The 22,097-nt window shown below is 37.3% G+C and overlaps 1 protein-coding gene across 1 annotated transcript; it reads left to right on the top strand.

Moving 5' to 3' along the window:
* The first annotated feature begins 31 nt into the window (after positions 1–31).
* Positions 32–21,746, top strand: LOC150087548 (astacin-like metalloprotease toxin 1). Its single transcript, XM_090372529.1, has 7 exons — positions 32–67; positions 6,220–6,362; positions 6,941–7,116; positions 10,096–10,317; positions 19,483–19,617; positions 21,127–21,380; positions 21,648–21,746. Exons 1-7 carry the CDS (start codon positions 32–34, stop codon positions 21,744–21,746), a joined length of 1,065 nt encoding a protein of 354 aa, XP_090228655.1.
* The last annotated feature ends 351 nt before the right edge of the window (positions 21,747–22,097 follow it).

The following is a 22,097-nucleotide window of genomic DNA, read 5'->3' as shown; positions in this document are numbered from 1 at the left end:
TGGTGTAATAGTTAGAGACTTAATTAATATCATGGCTATGCTTTCAGATACTAAATCTCTAATAATAGTAAGTTAATAAACCATTGCGTTAACCATAAACCCATTAATCAATGGATTCATTGATAAAATGCTTAGAATGCTTAATTTCCCTCAGCTGAGCCACCAATCGTGCTACAATTTCATTTCTCAATAGTAAATGCATTTTATTTTGACGATTCAGTGAAGTTTCACACATTTTAACTCATAATCTCTAGATTATTATGTTTATTTATCGAAGGAACAGGTAGGGCCTTGCAGACAGCGCAGTGGACACATCCTTAATTCATCATCACCTTGTGGAAAAAAAACTGGTTCTCTTCCTATGAGACAGAGGGATCTTTCATAAGGTGAGAGAATTTGTCTCAGAAGAAAGTTGCACACTTTCCCCTCTTGGAAATTTAGGTTTTCCTTCCAACATTAGAAGTGGTATTAGTCGTATATTAAGCTCCAAATAATAAGACTATGAGGCGTCAGTAAGTTATGGCTGTTATTGCGTGCATAAAAGATTTCATTCCTTTCAAGAATGATTTCCGTCCTCCATTCTTCCATATCTTAAAAATTGTTGGAACGTGGAGATCAAGGAAAAGTGGAACAGCAATCAAAAAGATTTCTAATTTGTGACTTTTAATGCCATAGCAACCGAAGCTGAGAATGTCTATGAAAGAAGGCTCCATGGAAGAAAACGCTGTCAAGTTATATCCTGACTTGTGTAGGGGAGAGTTAAAATTCACTACGTATATGTGCTTATACTATGAAAGGTTTATGGCAAGAAAAAGATCAAGAATATGAAGTAAACAGTCAAGACTTTGGTGTTCTAATTCAAAAAAACTTTCCTATTGTCTCCTGAGTGTTGCTCAATATGTTGGTAACAAACCTTGCAGATTTTGACTCTGCCTAACCCTGGCGGATGGCAGAATGGTTAGGATCATCGTCCTCCACACCGTGTAGAAAAGGCTTGGGTTTGAATCTCCTCACGAAGCTAGGATATTTTATCTGTCTCATGTGCCTCTGAGCATCACAGTGGTTAAAATCACCGTCCTCCCACATCCAGTGGAAAAGACTCGCGTTCGAATCCTGTTAATGATGCGAATAACTTTTATGGCCTTTTTTCATTCTTGGCTGAGTTAATCGGTTTCAAGCGTGGGCATCAAGGTTCCCCCACTGCAGAAAACTTGGATTCTTCGTACAGCAAACGAAAAAACCAATCAATGCCATGCAATTACAGACACAACATACTGACATCTCATTGCCTGAGTTTTATAATCAGGTTAAATCTCATGGCCTTGTTTATAAGTTTCTAGTTGTAAACCGTTCTGCTCATTCCTTAGCCCCCAAGCTGGTAAATGATCCTTTAATTCAAGCACGCAAAATAAGAATTATTTATGCATATAATGCTTGAAACTGCTCTGCAGATGGAATTTCTCTATTACCGTCCGAACAAGAAAACGTCACACTCAATTAAAATCGCGGTCATCCTAGTCTGAGTCTCCTTTCGCACTGTTGACCCACTTAGTGGGACTGGTTTACTGACCAGTACTATTAAGTGGGCTAATGGATCAAACCCTCATTAGAACCCAAATTCGAACGCACAGAACACACACAATCATTGCATAAAAACAATCAAAATTTAAACTCAACCATTTCAAATGTTTATTCATTAGAAAGAACCCCCCAACATTTTACTCACCTGATGTAAGCCTGCTTGCTCAACCGATAACCAACCTCTACAAGCGGAAGTTATAGCTGCACTTGGGAGAGTTATTTTGAGCTCCAATCATGGTAAGCGAGCTACCCCCGCCCCACCCCTTTAGTCACGTCTATCCGACTTTAGAGTCCAACAAAGAGGCAATGATTTGAATTCATATAATATTTATGCGCTATATTTATTATTTTCGTGTAAACTTTTATTCTTATTGCGTTGTGATTTCAACACGCTCGGGCGTGTTGTCATGACGTCATTGGTGATAATATTTTCCAAAATTTCTTTGTTGGTTAAAATAACTATTTCGATTTCAAGCTGGGCGTAACTAAGTTTGCTTTTCATTTCTCTTATGGCTTAAAATCGAACGAATTTACCTGAGTGACCACTTTATTAGGAACACTGTCCCTTTCGTCAAAGGTGAGCCGACGTATCCTATAACTTTTGACAGTTGTAGTGCATGTTCTTTTATTCAAGTGATTCACTGTTGGGAGAGACGCGGTTTCGATGTATGAGCATCTGTTACGTTACTTTTCAAACAGCCCTCGTATTTTCTAACCATCTTTGACGTAAATACTTTTTGTGCATACTTCTTCCTTTCCTTAGAATGGTGTGGAAGAGAGAGTAACTCCAATCACAGACAAAAGCATAAGTAACTGATAAATAAAGATTACTTGTTAAGAAGAAAAAAAAACTCTTCCGCATTTTTTCGAGTTCATCCAGAAGGGTTAATGCAACTGCTATAAAAGTCAGAAGCTACGATAAACACATCTACAGTAAGAAAAATAACTTAAGACAAATGGATTCATATTCTGTACGGTTATTTTTTGCTCTTCTAGCATTTCTGCGGTCCACCATTTCGTGTACTGAACCTTCTGATGCTTTTAATGGTAAGAATGGTTTATCTTTGTTCCTAACATCCGTTGTGCATATAATTACTTTCAATTTTTTATGTGTACACGCACACACATACACATACATCCACAAAAACACAGTTTACTTGTGGCCTTGATTTTTAAAACTAGAAAAACCAGAGAGCTTGTTAAGAGGATTCCTCACCACGAAGATCTAGGCCTTATTTGGAACTGGAAACTTTTTTTTCAAAGCATACAGAGAAACTTATACAAAGGCTGGTGGGCTATCAGACGGGTTTGATGAAACCCCAATTGATAATTATATACATGTAGAGGTGTCTTTTGTCTGGTTGCTATGCATGGTGCAATTATATGGTCATCGGTCCCACCTAAACAAATTCAGACCTTGACAGCAGAGTCCCGACAACTCAAATGGCTGAACAAATTACCCATAAACCGAACACAAAGTCCAGATCGATATTTCACATTAACTTTAACCTTAAGCCCTGGAAACATAGATTACAGGAAATAAAGCTAAGAACCCTTGCGAAACTTAGCAACGGTCAAATTGACTCACCAAACATTAATGGAATATGGCAATTAACGGAGAATTAGATGTCCAGAGATCAAAACAGAAATAATAAATAAGCTGGAGTGGAATTTAAAGGAATGAATGCACTTTGAGAATGTTCCCAGCAAATACACTTGGTTTATAAACCAGTTGCAATATCAGGACTGTAATGCAATTGCAATGTAGAAGGAAAGGAATTTCTTTTGTAAACAGGTACTGAAAGACCAAATTGTAAACATTAATTTAGTTTAAAATTATCCTAAAGTATAAAATTGTATAAATAAGAAATTATGAGTATTTATGAATCACGCTCCCACCCCTTGAGACTGTACCGGGATGGTTTATAATAAATAAATATTTATATATTATTTATTTAGAAGGAAAAATATGATATACACTCACTGGCCAAAACAATACAAACTTTTATTCAGTATCGAATCGGGGCCACCTTTACGTGCGGCGCAGATGGATTCTATAAGGTGTTTTAGTGTGTTTTGGTCTAATTATAACCATTCTTTTAGAAAAATATCGCGCAGCTGAGACAACGTTGGAGTAAGAGGACTTCGTTGCCGAATAGCTCTCTCCAGCATGTCTCACACATACTCAATAGGATTGAGATCAGATGAATGTGAGGACAGGGAAGATGGTGGAAATTCGTCCTGTTCTCTGAACCATTCTGGCACGATGCACTGTTGCATTTCCATCCATAAAGTGGCCTTTACCTTCGGGATAAAAGTGTAACATTGCAGTGTGCAGTAGATCTGATACAAAATTCTTGTTCTCCCTGGATGACATTCGACTTTCTACCGGTATCAACGGATGGACCCAGTCCGTGCCAGCAAAAAAGTCTGATCTATCAGACTTTTCTTCTATCTTTGAATGTCTTAATACAAAATGTCGTATTTTTTCGGGCAGTGTATGCATATTAATAGAATATTGGATGTTTAGGTTGATAAAATGAATTTATTTGATTGTTTTGTATTTCAGATCGGTCTATGCGTGTCCTTTTGGAAGATCCAGGTGAGACACTTTAAATTTTGTTCAGTTACACTATATAAAAAGTTTAGATTTAACTGTTGCTTATACATATATATATATATATATATTTGTGTGTGTGTGTGTGTGTTCATGGCTATCAAACTAAAATATAAGTTATCTCCAGACTCATTCTGCTATACTTGTGAATATTATATATCACCATTACTACAAATGGTGAAAAATATCGGAGGACATTTACAAAAACTGGTGGAGAGAGTACCACCGAAACTAGAGGCTATCATAAAGGCTGAAGGTTTCAGTATACACTAATTTTCCCTATAAATAAAGATCATTTGCAGATGTGTAGGTGTCTGGATAATAATGGTAGGGCGGTGAAGATCCAAAGCAGCTGGAGCATGACATCGTTTGTTGCATCATGTTTGCAGTGTACAGGAAGTTCAACCTCACATTGACTACTAAATATAGCGCTGTTTCTTGTATTTTCTCTATCTTGTGAACTCCTGACGTATAAACAAAAAATTTATTTATTTTGGAATGCTTGTTAGTAATCAGGAGAGTTGTAGACACTTCACCTCTGCTATGGTAGTTTCAGGTCAGTTAGAAAGTTGGTTTCATTGTGTTCGTAAGTGTACGCCTTTTGTTATACCTCAAATGTGGAAAGAGCCTACAAACCCTCCTGATTACTGCTACTTTTGAATGGTAGACATATCAAAGTTTAAAAAGCCTGTGGATCGAAAGCCTGAAGTGCATCCCAACATAACATCCTCTATTGCACCCGTACCAGACGGCAAAGACAGTTTCAGCCTATTCCAGAAAAGTACAGTTACCTTCAACTGGTTGTTTCAATCCTCTAGATATACCAACAATTGGCCATCAAACTGTTGTCTTTCTTGAGAAGAAATACAAGCTTTTGATGGCCAATACTAATATTTGACTTAGGCTTAAACTCTAGAGTGCTACTCTTGCATTTAACTAATTTCTGATTGTCTTACCCACAGATTTATACCAAGGTGACATCTTGGGATACGATGAGGTCATGGTAGGTTTTATTTTCATCTTTCTATTGTTTTTGTGATACTTAAATGTAATACTAAAATTATATTTTCTTGATTCATGTATTTCTGTCCCAACAGCATAAGAATGGCATCTTGAATGAAGCTAAGCTGTGGCCAGATGGTGTTGTTCCATACGTAATTGATTCAAGCATTGGTAAGGGCTCATATTTTTATTCAAACACGCCTGTTTTTAGAGGCACTGGGGGCTGTGTTTCTCATTTATTTCTAGGCTATTTATCGTCTGGACGTTACTGTCATATATGGGATGAAATTTTTAAATTTGATTTGAAAATTTCAAGTGAGAAAATTTGAATTTCGCAATGCGAAAGTTGTTCCCCGAGCACGGGGAACAACTTTCGCATTGCGAAAAAAGTAGTTGATTAGTTATATTTTAAATTTAGAATACTCAGTGTATTTTTAACATGAAATTAAAAAAAAAATCGGCCCATGGACAAAAACAGCCCAATCTAAAAATAAGTGAGACCTAGTTTGCTTTTTTTTTTATAAACATCCTGTATATAACTGGTTATCAAACTTAGCATTGGTTGTAAGACTAATCTTTAAAAGATAAAAAATTAATTAAAATTATTTTTAGTTAATTTTATTCCATTTTTGTCTTGATATACTTCTTATTGTAAATTGTTATTAGTATTACTATCTGTATAAGCCAAAAGAGCAAAGAAAGATTTTGTTTGGGGCATTAGCCAAAACATCTAGATGGTCTCTCTATTCACTTGTATAATGAAACTTCCATCTCCCTAGATGCAAAAGGTGTGGTAAATCATTGATAAGACAAAATCCTTCCGACAGCACCCCTCCATTTGGAAACCTGTCATGTTTTTCTAAAGTATAAGTATAAAGATAAGCTTAACAACACCCACATTTTGAATTTAAGATAATTTTGTAGTAACAAAGAACAATTTCGAGTTGAAGGCTCAAAATATATAATTTTGTGAGTACAGATATTCAACTGTTTAGATTTGAAATCTTTACTCCCATTAGGTGATTGAGATTTTTTTGCCTTTAGCGAGATATACAAAGCCAATCATGGAAGCTATGAATGCTTATCATGCGAATACATGCATCAGATTTCGCCCGAGAGAACCAACTGATCAGGATTATGTATTGCTAACATCAATAAAAGGGTAGGTTCTTTTTATAAAATTTTTGAGTAATTGAGAAATTCAAGATTCGATCTCATTTTAAAGTGAAACAAATGTAGAAGCATATTATACAGCTAAAAATAAGAAAAACAGTTCCTATAAACATATGTCACAAAATTCTCTAACTTCCAATATATTAAACAATAATCATAAAAAACATTTTTGTTTAAATACACCGGCATGAATAGTGTACTACTGCAGGAACCACAATCTACTTCAATTTATACCTAATTTATTAGCATGTTCTGGTTACAGATGAATCATGTTTTACCAAACAATGGAATTCTCAACTCTCGAAACACTCATTCCTGGACCAAAGTAAATCCATACACCTTTGCCTTCACTGTGTGTTCTTGGGGGATATCTTATTGGTCCTTATGTTATTATCATCAAGGCTTTCGGAAACGGAGTACAGTTTCTATTGGAAGAGATATCTTGATAATTGATAGAGGACATTATATGTTTACAGGAACTTTTTTTCTTGTTTTTAGCCGTTAAATGTTGCTAGATTTCTTCCCTGCAATTCTGAAACACCTTTTATAATGTTTTTGTATTTTAAGGTGCAATTCCCATGTTGGCCGTCAAGGAGGACAACAAATACTGTCACTCTCAACTGGATGTCATTTGACACAAATTGTAATCCATGAACTTGGTCATGTGATTGGCTTCTGGCATGAACAAAGCAGATCGGACAGAGACAACTACGTCACCATACATTGGGAGAACATCATACCTGGTCAGTTACTCCATTTTAAAATATTCACATATATGACTCACAGATCTCCCCAAAGGTTTGCATGGAAGAGATCTGTTACTCAACCCTTATCATGACAATACACGCAATTCACGAGCATAATATATTTCGGCAGAAGTATTGATATTCTTGGTGGTCCTAGTGTGACGTTTATTACTAAATTTAAATCAATATTAAATATATTTGATATATCTGCATATAAATTATCAGATGACACAAAAGAAATTGTTGAAGTTAAACATAACGAAGGCACCTGGGATGTACGGGATCTATCCAGTCCCCATGGACTGGAGGTGTGGAAATGTATCACCAGTTCACAAAGGGGGTTCAAAAGGTAGCACAAGTAACTATAGACCTATTAGTTTAACTGTGCTCAGGGGAAAATAATGGAGTAACTGGTTAAAGAAGCATTGCAGGATCATCTAGAAAAGACTGCAATAACAGTTAAGACACAGCATGGGTTTGTTAAAGGAAGGTCTTGTCTGACCAGTTTGATTGGATACTATGATGTGGTCACAAAGGAACTGAATGTCAAAAATAATTTTGATATCATATACTTGGATTTCAGGAAAGCTTTTGATACTATTGCATATGGAAGACCGCTGTACAAATTGGAGAGGTATGGTATTAACGGTAAGTTGCTACAATGGATAAAGGGCTGGTTGAGTGGGAGACGACAGAGAGTGGTCATCAATGGACACTGCTCTTCGTGGACAAATGTTATTAGTGGAGTTCCCCAAGGTTCGGCGCTGGGCCCATTGTTTTGTATATTCATCAATGATATTGATGAAGGTTTGGCTGATGACAAACTTCCACACATCTCTCCTGCAACTTAAATTTATGCCCTCTCATTATGTGTGTAGCCTCAGAATGCCACTAACATTTAGCTTACTCAGTCTATTCAAGCTTAAACACCTCAGGTGTCTAGTCGCCAGATGCTGCAATTTGCAGAACTGATGCTGTCTAGGTAAGAGCATTCTTTTTTTCCTTTCACCAATCTGGTTGCCCTTTTCTCCACCCGTTCGAGCAGAACTACATCCTTCCTAAAGTGGGGCCTCCAAACCTCTATAAAATACTTAAGACGCAACCTAAGCTGCAGTCAAATAGAAACCCAGTTATGCGAGATCCAGTTATTATGGTGGGTTCAGAAACACCAAAACTGGACAGTGGAGAATTGCAAAAATGTTGACTGGTCTGTCGACTCCCAGTTTTTGCTGTTTCATGCTGAGAGGAGAACCAAAATATGATGAAACCAGAATATGAGTCCATATACCCATCCAGCCAGGTGTCAACAATACAGGCTAGTGATGGTGAAACAGTATGATGGAGTTTAAATGATGCACACTGGGCCCCCTCAAGACCGTTTTAAGAACTCTCGGGCTCCCCCGGCGAATTTCCAAATGTGGCCCCTGTTCAGTTTAAATTTTGTATTAATTTTTTTCTGGGTCTCTCTTAGTTGCATTCCTAATCCTAATTGAGGGTTAGGAATGCAACTAACAGTAGCCCGAAGCCCCTGGCGTCGGCCAGATGCGCCCATGCAGTATAGCAGCCCAGGGCCCCCTTGATACTAGTGGAGCGACATTAGGATGCTACATGTAATCTGGAAATTGTTTCAGACCAGGTGTATCCCTTTATGGCTGTAGTATATCCATCCGCGAATTGTTCTTCCAACAGAATAACGCATAATGTTATGAGGTCAGAACTATAGACCTGGCTTTAGAAACTTGAGAGCATTTCAGCATATGGTTACATCCCCAGTCACCAGATCTCAATCTAATGGTGCACCTATAGGATGAGTCAAATGTGCTCTGAGTAAACCATCCAGTTTTCAACAATTGCATCAGCAGTGACCAGCATTCCTGTGCTAAACTTTGTAGGTGGATCATTTATATCTCAGAACGAAAAAAAAAAAAACTATTTATTAGGATCACCTGGAAAGTATTTCATTTCCCATGTGTATTGTGTTTGCCTGTTTTGCTGGACAAAACACCCCGGGTTGCCCTCGTGGGTAGCACAGTTGGTAGGATGGCCGTCCTCCCCACACCGGGTGGAAAAGACTGGTTCGAATCCCGTCGATGACGAGAGAATTTTTATGGGCCTTTTTCACAACGTGGTTGAGTTAGCCAGTGTCAAGCGAGGGTAGCATGGTTTTTCTCCCGAAACTCGGGTTTTTCTTCAAGCAAACATAAAATCGATCTCAGAACACACGCAATTTACAAGCAAGTTGTTATACTCAAATAACAGCTTGTTTGTAAGCTACATATATTAGTTAAGTAACTATCTTTTTCTTCAGGCAATACACACAGAGCAACATGGTCATAGTTGCTGATGCTCCTAAAAATCCAACAGAAAATACCTTGCTGTCTACACCTGAGACTTACTAACTCAGCCGTGGAGTGAAAAAAGCCTATAAAATTTCCTTGTGTCATTGACGGGATTCGAACCCGGACCTTTTCCATTCTGTGTGGGGACAACACTGACGATACCCCTGTGCTACCCATGCAGTCTATCCCTCAGAACAATCTGAATTTGCCATGGAATGAATTCGATTCCATTCCATGCTGTTCTGAGATCTTCGCTATTAGGTAGGTGTGAATAAAGTGGCTTAGTAAATTGAAATGACTTATACAACTCAGTGTAGAAGTCATTTCAATAAATTTGATTTCAGCTAATAACTGCTGGCATTTAAAATATGGAACATGTATGGCCAACTTTTTCATGTCTTACCTCGGTAATATATCCTTATTTTTACCTTCATTACTTTGTTTCATCATTATATTACCACGTTCTCAGCTCAATTATCGTCTCATATAATACTTCTTAAAGTATGCTTTCTTACCACAAACTTAGCTTTTTAAGTGTGAACTAATAAATTTATAGAATACTCAATATAATAGCTTGTTCGTAAGCTGCATATATAGTTAAGTAACTATCTTTTTTCTTCTTCTTCTGGCCAAAAAGAAATGAGTTACAATTTCGACAAATTTAATGACTGGGAGAATCACCTTCTTGAAGAAGAATTTGATATTAATTCTGTGATGCTCTATGACAACTTTGCATTTTCCTTGAACGGATCCATGACTATGTCAGCTAAATCAGGTGAGCCCCTCCTACCTGTATGGATAAAGCCAGGATTAAGCACCAGTGACATTATCAGGATCAACAGACTTTATGAGTGTTTTGGTAAGTACCTGTTTTACATTAAATTGCATTAAGAGATAACAAAATTTGTGCATTCTATCACAAGTTATCAAGGCTATCTACAAAAAAAATTTCCTCCTTCTTTAAAAATATCATCAGCCATTTTCAATCCACTGCAAGACGAAGGCCTCTCCAGCAACTTTCCAGTTCCTTCTGTTTTGTGCAATGGCCGTCCATTTACTACCCATAAACTCGTGAATTTCATCTGTCCATCTCTGTCGTTGTCTTCCAGGTTTTCGTCTGGCTCCTCTTAGGTACCATTCTGTTATTTTCTTAGTTCATCTGTCATCATGTCGTCGAGCTATGTGTCCTGCCCAAGACCATTTTAGTTTTGATAAGAATGTCCTTTACTTGAGTTTGCTGCCTAATCCATGTGTTTCTCTTCTTATCTAATAGTCTGATTCCTAATATAATTCGTTCATTCTTCGATGTGTAGTTCTCAGCTTATCTTCCATTCTTTCGGTGAGTGCCCAAGTTTCACTTCCATAAGTCATGGTGGGGAGTATACATTGGTTCATTATTTTACGTTTCAGGCAAACTGGGATATTGCTCTTCAGTATGTGACTATATTCCTGAATGCTATCCATCCAAAATTTATTCTTCTCTTGACTTCCAGCCATTTATCATTACAGCTAATGACTTGTCCCAGATAAGTATATGAATCCACCTTTTCAAGTACTTCTCCTTCAATGATTGTATTCCTTTCTGTGGCATACTTGTTCATCATTACTTTTCATTTAGCCATATTCATCTTTATGTCCGAAATACTTACTGTAACTCTGCAAAACTGATTAAGGTTTTCTTCTAATTCTTTGGGATCGTGGCTTATGCTCACAATGTCATCTGCAAATCGTAAATGGTTTAGGTACTCTCCATTCACATTGATTCCTTACCGTGATCAGTCTAATCTTCCTCAAGGGCAGCAGTAAACAACTTTGGAGATAGTGTCTCCTTGTCGAACTGCTTTCTCAGTTTTAAATTTTATACTGTCTTTGTCTAGTCTAATAAAGGAGATAGCGTTCTCATATATTTTCTTCAAAATCATAATATATGGGGTATCTATACCTTGTCGTTCCAATGCCCAAATACACTGCCTTATGCTGTACAGTCAAATACCGTTTCATAATCCACAAATGCCAAGCATAATGGTGTTTTATATTCATTTGCTTTCCCCATTAGCTGATCCATGTGGGTAGATCAGCTAATGGAGAACGATTCTCAACAATTGATCATTAGGTATTTAGCATTAGTAGAGGCATTTGATGCAAGAAAGCAAGCTTATGCAACATCAGCCAAAAAAAAAAAAAAAAAAAAAAAAAACACTTCCACTTCACCCCTCTGTTCGTTCAGAATACCTGTCCAGCTGAGCCTTAAACTTATTTAGGCTATCAACCTCCACCACAAGGGATGGAAGTCTGTTCCACCAACCAACCACCCGCTGGCTAAAGGCAAATTTCCGCACGTCTATCCTACATCTGTCTTTCCTCAATTTGAATTTATGTCCTCTCAGGTGATTATTCTGAGTGAGAGGAAGAATCCCATAAGCACTGAGCATGCTCAAACCATTCAAGGTTTTATACACCTCTTTCGTACACTGTAATTGCAAAACTTAAGCCTTTCTTCGTAAAAGCACCCCTTTGTTCCATTCACTAATCTTATTGCCCTTCTCTGTACTCGTTCCAGCAGCTCTACATCCTTCTTGAAATGAGGCCTCCAGACCTGTATACAGTACTCTAGGTGTGGCCTGACCATTGCCTTATACAAGGGAATAATCACCTCATCCCTGCTAGAAAAATTCCTATATATCATTGACAATACACCATGAGCTACTCTTGCAGCCTGTCTGCACTGCTCAGAGAACTTCATATCTCCCTGCACAACCACGCCCAGGTCCCTTTCATTCTCTACCACTGTCAGTGGTACTACACTGACAGTGGTAGAGAATGAAAGGGATGGTGATCCATTGTTGAGAATCATTACAGCTTTAGGACAGGATTCTTGTGTTAAGTTTAACTTGTGTACTGGAGAAAACAATGGAGTCAGTTTAAAAAAGCATTGCAGAATCATGTAGATAAGACTGCAGTAATAGTTCAGACACAGCATGGGTTTGTTAAGGGGACGTCTTGTCTGACCAATTCGATTGGATACTATGATGTGGTCACAAAGGAACTAAATGTCAAAAATAATTTTGATATCATATACTTGAATTTCAAGAAAGCTTTTGATACTGTTGCACATGGAAGACTGCTGTAGAAAATGGAGAGGTATGGCATTAAGGGTAAGTAGCTACAATGGATAAAAGGATGGTTGAGTGGGAGATGACCGAGAGTGGTAATCAATGGACACTGCTCTTCATGGACAAATGTTATTAGTGGAGTTCCCCAGCGTTCGGTGCTGGGCACATCGTTTTGTGTATTCATCAATGATATTGATGAAGGTATATCAGGATTAATGTCCAAGTTTGCAGATGATACAAAGGTTGGCAAGGTTGTTAATGACAGTAATGGCAGTGTGCTACTGCAACAGGATCTAGAAAATTTGGGCAGATGGGCTGAGAAGCGGCAACTGAAGTTTAACATTGGCAAATGCAAAGTACTGCATAGGGACAGCAATAACCAAGAGAAACATACCGTGTGGTACTACACTTAGGGAAGTGGAAAAGACCTGAGGTAATTGTGCAGGCAAATATGAAGTTCACTGAGTAGTGCAGACAGGCTGCCAGGGCAGGTCATGGAGTTTTGTCAATGATATATTGGAATTTTGCTAGCAGGATAGGAAAGTAATTATCCCACTGTACAAGGCAATGGTCAGGCCACACCTTGAGTACTGTGTACAGGTCTGGAGGCCTCACTTTAGGAAGGATGTAAAGTTGCTAGAACAAGTACAAAGAAGGGCAACAAGATTGGTGAGGGGAACAAAGGGGTGCTTTTACCAATAAAGGCTTAAGTTCTTCCAATTGTACTGTCTGGACAGTAGGCACCTGTGTGGTGATCTGATTGAGGTGTATAAGCCTTGAATGGGTTGAGTAAGCTAATGCTGATGCGATTCTTCCTCTTGCTCAGATTAAGAACCTGAAGGACATGGATTCAAATTGAGGAAAGACAGTTGTAGAATAGATGTGCCTAAATTTGCCTCTAGTCAGCAAGTAGTTGATTGGTAGAACAGAGTTCCATCTTATTTTGTGCAAGTTGATAGTCTAAATAAATTTAAGACCAAGCTGGACAGGTATTTGGAATGAATGGAGGGGTTTTTATTTTTTGGAGCAATAAGCTCCGAAATGGTGCCACATGGGTGATAGTGTCAGATGAGAATAAGTAACAACAGTTTCTTCCTATAGTGCAATATCGTGGCAACTCATGAAGGTATTCACAATATGAGATATACTTAATGATGCCAATTTATAACTACTTATATATTTGGGTATGTACAGAAATGATGCAAATGCACTAATTTGTACATTAGTTAAACTATTTACGTAACCTGAGGCTTTAGCCCTAAACTATACCATAATCTAAATTACTTCTCTCACATTGTGGATTTATACTTTGCAACTAGGTTGTCATTATTGCAACACCAGGGTACCTTCCCACCCACCCACCCACTGATGAGATGCCAATAAGCTCCGAAACGGTGCCATATGGGTGATGGTATCCGCTGAGAATAAGTAACAAGTCTTCTCCTATGGTGAAGTGTTACTTATTCAAGGTAGTGAAATATCGTGGCAACTCTTTGTGAAGTTATTCACAATGAGTTAAACTTAATGATGCCAATTTATAACTACTTATGTAGTTGGCTATGTACAGAAATGATGCAAATGCACTAACTTGTACATTGGTAAGATTCTTATTAAGTTGGAATCTCTTGGCAAACCCTAAGGCAGAATGCGCTGGTCCCACAGGAACTAGTAGTTGTTGGTGACTCTATTGTCAGGGAAACGGGGAACATCCTTTGTAAAAAGGATAGGTGGAACAGAACCAGGGTATGTCTGCCAGGGGCATAGGTTGATGACGTTGTAGAGCGGATATCATCTTTCAAGGGCACAAAAGGTGATATAGTTGTACACGTTGGCACTAATGATATTAAGAGTAGGAGACCGGCGGAGTTGCTCAACAAGTACAGGTCACTGTTGAAAAAAAGCCGTGAAATAGGGTTGAATTTGAAAGTGTCTGCAATTCTGCCCAGACACGATAGGAGGGAGTACATGATGAGAGCCTTGTCGATCAATTCGGCCCTAGAAAGATTGTGCAAGGCTCAAGGGGTAGAATTTTTTTCAGCCTGGACTGTACTTGTTAACAGGAGAGATTGCTTCTACAGGGATGGGATACACTTAAATAGAAAGGGTGCAAGAATATTTGCTGATGCTATCGAGGCAGTGTTAGGTGGGTCGGAAAACTGCTAGTTTGGGGGGATACAAAGACTAATAGTTTAACGGTAACCGCAGGCAGAGGTGAAGGTGATTCTTGCACAACTTCTATTGGAATAAGAAGCGACCTGGAGCGAGGGGTGTTGGGGGTTTCAGGGACGGATGGCAGTCATCATGGAATAGTTGGGTATATGGGATGTGTTAGGGTAACAAGGAATAGGCATAGGAGCATGTATACCAATGCTAGAAGTATAGTAAATAAATTTGATGAATTTGAAGTGTTGGTCAAGACATCAAAGGCGGATATTGTTGGGATAGCAGAGACGTGGTGTCACAAAGATATAAGGAATGCAGAACTGGAATTTGGGGAGTACAATGTGTACAGAAAGGATAGACAGGACAGAAAGGGAGGGGGTGTTATGCTCTTAATTAAGAAAAACATAAAATCAAAGGAAGTGCACCCAGTTAATACAGATGAACAGTGCTCTGTTGAGTCAGTTTGGTGTGAGATAAGCACTGCGAAAGGAAAAATAAGAGTAGGAGTGTGTTATAGGCCTAATGACTTGAATGAGTACAATGAACAATTGTACAGAGAAATAGAGTGGGCCAGTAAATCAGAATGTCTTATAATGGGGGATTTTAACTTCCCAGATATTGACTGGAACTTGTGGGTTGGTCACTCACACACTAGTCAGACTTTTGTGGATTTATTGGATGATTGTTTTCTGCAGCAGCATATTCGGGAGGCAACTAGAGGGAGCAATACTCTTGATCTGGTTATCAGCAGTGATCATTCGTGTATTAAGAATTTGCAGATAAAGGAACCACTAGGTGGCAGTGATCACAGTGTGCTGAAGTGGGATTTACTCAAAGAGGTAACTACCGTCAGGGGTAAAGGAAAGGGTTTTTGCTTCCGTAAAGGGGAGTACAGTGGTCTCAGACAGTTTTTAAATTCTGTACAGTGGGATCAACTGACGATGTTACCAACAGTAAATTCTAAGTGGGAAGCATTCAAGGAATTAATCGTGGAAGCTACTAGACTTTATATACCGATTAAGAAATATTGTTCAAGGTTTAGGCCTAAATGGTTATCAAATGAACTAATGAGACTCGTGACAGAGAAGAAAAATGCATGGGATGCATATAAATTATCAGGTGACGCAGAAGCCTGTGGCAGATATAAACTAGTCTGTAATCAGGTCACAAAGGAGGTTCGGCAGGCGAAGGCGGATTACGAGAAATCTTTGGCAAAAGATGCTAAGAAAAACAGCAAGGATTTCTTTACTTATATAAACTCTAAAAGGAAGGGGATGAATATGATTGGTCCACTTGACATCGATGGTTCGACTGTTGATGATCCTGCTCAGATAGCAAACAAACTGAATGAGTATTTTGCATCTACATTCACACGTGAGAAATTATTACAGTTTGAAAATGGAAGGTTATCAAATTGTAGCAGTGTGCTTAATGATTTTGTAATAACTGAGAGCAAAGTGGAGGAGAAATTGTTGAAGTTAAACATAAGAAAGGCACCTGGGATCTATCCAGTTATTTTAAAGGAGGCGGCAAAGCAACTAAGCAAACCCTTAGCCATAATTATGAGAGCATCCTTGGACTCAGGGGAGGTTCCCACGGACTGGAGATGTGCAAATGTGTCCCCAGTTCACAAAGGTGGATCGAAGGGGGACACGAGTAATTACAGACCAGTTAGTTTAACTTCTGTTCCGGGTAAAATAATGGAGTCGCTGGTTAAAGATGCATTGTAGGATCATCTAGACAAGACTGCAGCAATAATTCAAACACAGCATGGGTTTGTTAAGGGAAAGTCTTGTCTGACAAATTTGATTGGTTATTATGATGTGGTCACAAAGGAACTGGATGCAAAAAATAATTTTGATATCATATACTTGGATTTCAGGAAAGCTTTTGACACTGTTGCGCATGGAAGACTACTGTACAAATTGGAGCAGAATGGTATTAAGGGTAAGTTGCTACAATGGATAAAAGGTTGGTTAAGTGGGAGAAGACAGAGGGTGGTAATCAATGGGTGCTGCTCTTCATGGACTAATGTTATTAGTGGAGTCCCACAGGGTTCGGTGTTGGGTCCACTGTTGTTTTGTGTATTTATCAATGATATTGATGAAGGTATATCAGGCTTAATGTCGAAGTTCGCAGATGACACAAAGGTTGGCAGGGTTGTTAATGACAGTAATGGCAGTGTGCTACTGCAACAGGATCTAGATAATTTGGGCAGATGGGCTAAGAAGTGGCAACTGAAGTTCAACCTTGACAAATGCAAATACTGCATATGGGTAGAAGTAACCCCAGAGAAACGTACCAACTGTGTGGTACTACACTTAAGGTGGTAGAAAATGAAAAAGACCTGGGAGTAATTGTGCAGTCAGATATGAAGTTTTCTGAGCAATGCAGACAGGCTGCTAGGGCCGGTCATGGGGTTTTGTCAATGATATATAGGAATTTTGCTAGCAGGGAAAAGGAGGTGATTGTCCCTCTGTATAAGGCAATGGTCAGGCCACGCCTTGAGTACTGCGTACAGGTCTGGAGGCCTCATTTTAGGAAGGATGTAGATTTGCTTGAGCGTGTACAGAGAAGAGCAACACGATTGGTGAGGGGAATGAAGGGATTCTCTTACCAAGAGAGGCTTAAGTTCTGCAAATTACAGTTGCTGGAGACTAGGCACCTGCGCGGTGATCTGATTGAGGTCTATAAGGCCTTGAATGGGTTGAGCACGCTGAATTCTGATGGGATCCTTCCACTTGTCCAGATTACGAACCTACGGGGACATAAGTTCAAATTAAGAAAGGACAGATGTAGAATAGATGTGCGGAAATTTGCCTTTAGCCAGCGGGTGGTTAATTGCTGGAACAAACTTCCATCTGTCGTTGTGGAAGTTGATTAGGTTAAATAAATTTAAGGAAGAACTGGACAGGCATTTGGAGGGAATGGTGTGATTTTTTATTTATTTATTTATTTATTTTTTTTTTTTTTTGGCTGATGCTGCATAAGCTCCTACACTTGCTTTCTTGCATCATATGCCACTACTACTACTACTACTTTGCAAAATAACAGTGTATCATTGATGAATCAGGGTAGGCCTACTCTAGATACTGGCTTTTTTCAGCTACTCTGACATGTCCTTCCATGCAGAAGTAAGGTAAAATAATTTTTAATGGTACAAAACTGAATTATTTTGGATTCCCCCATTTTTCATTTGGTCTTTTTATCTTTATTTTGGTTTCTTATGTCTGGGAAGGGGTCATTCCCATGGCTATGCTTTGTTTTATTTCTTTTATGGCTTCATACAAAAGTGATTTCAAGACAGCTATTTGAGACTGAATATTGTGTAGTATCAAATGGCTCATTTGTCGGCTCATACAATTTCTGAGTCTACACTAAACATTGTTGACCATTGTTGATTTTATCACGAGTTTGAAGCCTTAAGGACTACCATTCAGCAAAGCTCAGTAAGTTCACTCTAAGAGACCATGGAAGCCTGCTCTGAGTGACAAGAGGGTACTATAATCTCATCAGACATCCATGAGAAATGACTGAGTTTAAAGCAAGAGAGGATTGAAGTCTGTATGAACACATGACACGTGGATCCCCACAGCCTATTTTCATGAAAGCAGTGACAGATAAACCAATCATTACAATTCACAATTGGCTGCCTCAACTTGAATGTGCAATAATACTGTAATTAGCCACATCAAACAATGGAAATCGATTTGGTGAAGTGATGATCACACTAAACCCTATTCCAATCAGTTGAGCTGTCATGGGTGCAGATTCCTGGAGAACATTTGCTGCCAGAGCACACTGTACCATGAAGTTTGAAGGCGAGTTCCCTGATGGTCTTGACCCTTTGGTCATTGTGCAGAAAATCAACCTCATGGCCTATTTTAATACAGACTTGTTTGTTTCAAGAGCATAATACCCCATACCAATGTACAGAAGTTGGAATGGCATACAGTTATCACTCAACCACTTAACATAGACTGTCAGTTTTCACAATGTGAATAACTTTTCAGGGATATTGTACTTCATGGATTTGCACCAATATCAAAACAAAAATATATGCCAATTAGACTTTTCAGTCATTAAAACATTTAAACCATTGAAAAAATTATATATTTTTTTAAAATTTTATGTTACAGAGCTAAATTTCCAGCAAAGTATACATTTTTATGTTTGTGCATGGTTTTCATTAAATATATATACAGTAGTTTTATATTTTCCTTTTATTTTACTTTTACTATTTTTATTTTGGACTCTTCCCTCCTTGTGTCATGTTATGTTAAGAAGGGTTTATAATTAAGAGCCTGCACAAAGAGGGAAGGGCTTGAAATTAATAGCTAGCTTTTTACCCATTAAGTTTATTTTTCTAAATTTCTTTTAATCATCACAGCTGTAATTTCCATTTCCTACTCTTTATTTAAATCTCCAACAAGTTATCTTTCTTTGCTGTTAGTTTGTACTGGTATAAACTAATGGAAAACTTCCTAACATATTCAAGATACATGAAGAGGTCAGTATGAACAGCAATTTCATTGTGAAAATTTCCCCACTTAACTTTACTGGATAATACTTCCACCCAATTAAATTACCTTCAGAGCCAGTTCTAAAATTCATCACATCTTTCTTGCACTCTATATCAGAATATGTTTTAACTTCATGATGATACATTCTGAAGACTGCTAACACACCATATTAAAAAAAATTATAATAAACTCAAAGGTTTTACTTTCAAAATATTTTTATCCTAGGAAATCTTCGACCACCAGCTCCGCCCATGCCTGATTTTATGTGCGACTTTGAAGAAAGTGACTGTGGATTTTATAATAATCCAAACATCCCACCCAACTGGGTGTGGTCAAGGGGCATTCTTGGAGATAGATCTGGTAATGCTTTAACTTAAAATTCTCTATTTTCTCCCCCCCCCCCCGAGAATGAATGCTCTGAGCTAATTAATTTTACTTTAGATATATTTAAACTGGCACAATCTACACTTCTAAAGCTATACACTTCACATGTACTTTAAATATTACTTCAAAAAGTAGTCTAATATTATTGTTTGCAAGATTACAACTTAGATTATTGGACCAATCTCAATATATCCGTTTTATGTAAAAACCCCAGCAGGGTTGCAGTTTTAGAGTTGCTTAAATCTTTCATCTTTCCCATTGAATTTCTTACATATTCTTATTTATCTAACCATGTGCTTTATCGCATAGTGATAACATTAGCGAAAGGCCCCACCATAGCATGAACAGATAAGCATATCTAATAACATGGCTTCTCAGTATATCTAGAATAAAAAGCAGGAAAAAAAATTGAGTGAACTAAATTTAATTAGCATTATTATTTACACATTACATGTGATCATGCAACTTCAACATAATTGTTTTAAAAATATTCATCAGTAGTTCATGATGCATTATTTCCTCAATTCATAAAAAAATATTAGGAGTATTTTTGTTCAGCCATATTTTGATATGTTCTGTAGTAAAATGATAATGTGGGTCACGGGAACACTTCCTTGCCCACAAACTACACTTTTCAAAACAGAATTTTTGTATCAATGATTTTTTTTAAGATATTTACAGTTTAATTTTTTTTACATTTAACAAATTAAATATGAAAATCCCTCAATTATATAACAGTAATAATATTTTTATTAGAGAAAACTAAAATTCAGCACTTTACAATTCAGAATTCTTTAAAATCTGGCACAATTTAACAATCTAGAAATAAAGAAATCTGGCATTCATACCAGTATTGAGGTTCCATAACACTAACGGCTACCTAAATGGCCACACAAGATCTAAAGCTGTGGCTCTCTGGCTACCGATGAAACAGATGAGAGGAAGTGGTATTGGCAAGGCTGAGAATTGGTAAGTTGACTCCTGCCAGAGTTAACTTACAGTCAAGTCATTTTCTGGTTGACTATCCCTTACATTCAGCCAGGTGGTCAAACAGTTTTCAGTCACCCTCCACAGTGAACATCTCATGATTTATCTCATTTCTTAGGAAAAAGCAAATATAGAACAACTTTTAATCTATTTAAAATGTATTGGCCTATACAGGAGCAGGAGCATATAATTTAACAATTATAATATGATAATGCAAATTAACTGTAAACAAAATTTTGCCTCTGTAGCTCTTGTGTCACTAAAAACAAATAAACTGATTTTTGGTCATGTGCCACACAATGTGAAATGGGCAGCATGCAGCCTGCCCATTTCACAATTAAATTGGTGAAAACAAACACGTCTCCTTATAACAACAGTTTTCTTATATTTAAATTTTGTGTCAATTTCTTTGAGTGAATTTAGTGACAAAAATGTTCAGAAATAAAATTGGATAAAATTTCAAATAATAAATTGATGTTAAATATTTTTCTTTTTTAGGAACATTCATGGCTGTTTCAGCAAAACATACCCAGAATGAAGTTGCCTATTTAATCTCACCACTTATTAATGTCCAAATGCCTAGAATAGGATGTCTCTCTCTGAAAATCTTTTTTAATGGAGCAAGAGCAACTGACCTTTTGGTTTTTCAAGTGGATCCAAACCATTTGAAGCTGGTGTTACATCACAGAACACATTCTCATAGATGGCAAGATGTTAACATCAATCTTAATCTTGAAGATGAAATATTGAGAGTAAGGAATTCTTATATATTTTCACTTTATAATAATCACATGGCTGCTAAATATGCAAAACCATCTACACAACGAATATTTTATAAATATATAATATTGATTTTAAAAAAATCCCTACAGCATAACATGACTTCAGTACATCCAGTTGTACAATTTATTTAAAAATGGTTCAAATGTTCTTATATGTGATACTAATAGAGCAGAGTATATCTGCTGTTATTATTTTAAAATTTAGAAGTTAAAACTTTTCTCCTCTCTACCTCTCAGGTTGATTTTTTTGCCACAACAAGCAGCAGTACTGGAGATGGAATGATTGCCATTGATGACTTCAGAATGAGTGGTTGGCCTTGCTATGACAAAAAATAAACTAATAAAGGTAACAGAGTTCACTGATATTTATGGAATTTGTAATCAAAATAAAATGTACCTCTTAAAACCAAATGTGTCTTTATACATTTAGAAGTGTAAAATACTGATAAAATACCCAATAAATATAACTATGCACAAAAAAAAAGTCATAATTCATTCAAGGTTAAAAAATTTTAAAGTAAAGTACACTTTAAAGGATGACTTCTGACAAAAGGTTAGGTTTTCCCTAACATATTTTAATGCACTTCTTCCCACTACTTAAATCCAAGCAATAGATAAATTCGTAATAGTGTTAAGGTCTGTCAAGAAAAAGTTTTTTCTGAAAAAATAAAGATATATGAGAATTTT

This window comes from Mastigoproctus giganteus, chromosome 4 (assembly GCF_048544385.1).
Source record: "Mastigoproctus giganteus isolate SK-2022 chromosome 4, ASM4854438v1, whole genome shotgun sequence".
NCBI classification, from domain to species: Eukaryota; Metazoa; Arthropoda; class Arachnida; order Uropygi; family Thelyphonidae; genus Mastigoproctus; species Mastigoproctus giganteus.
This window is presented reverse-complemented; position numbering and strand designations above follow the sequence as displayed.

Coding starts and splice junctions, on each gene's coding strand:
- LOC150087548 (XM_090372529.1), top strand. CDS start 32: ATGGCTATGCTTTCAGATACTAAATCTCTAATAATA. Junction 10,318..19,482: donor CAGACTTTATGAGTGTTTTG/GTAAGTACCTGT, acceptor TTTTTATCCTAG/GAAATCTTCGACCACCAGCT. Junction 21,381..21,647: donor TTGAAGATGAAATATTGAGA/GTAAGGAATTCT, acceptor TCTACCTCTCAG/GTTGATTTTTTTGCCACAAC.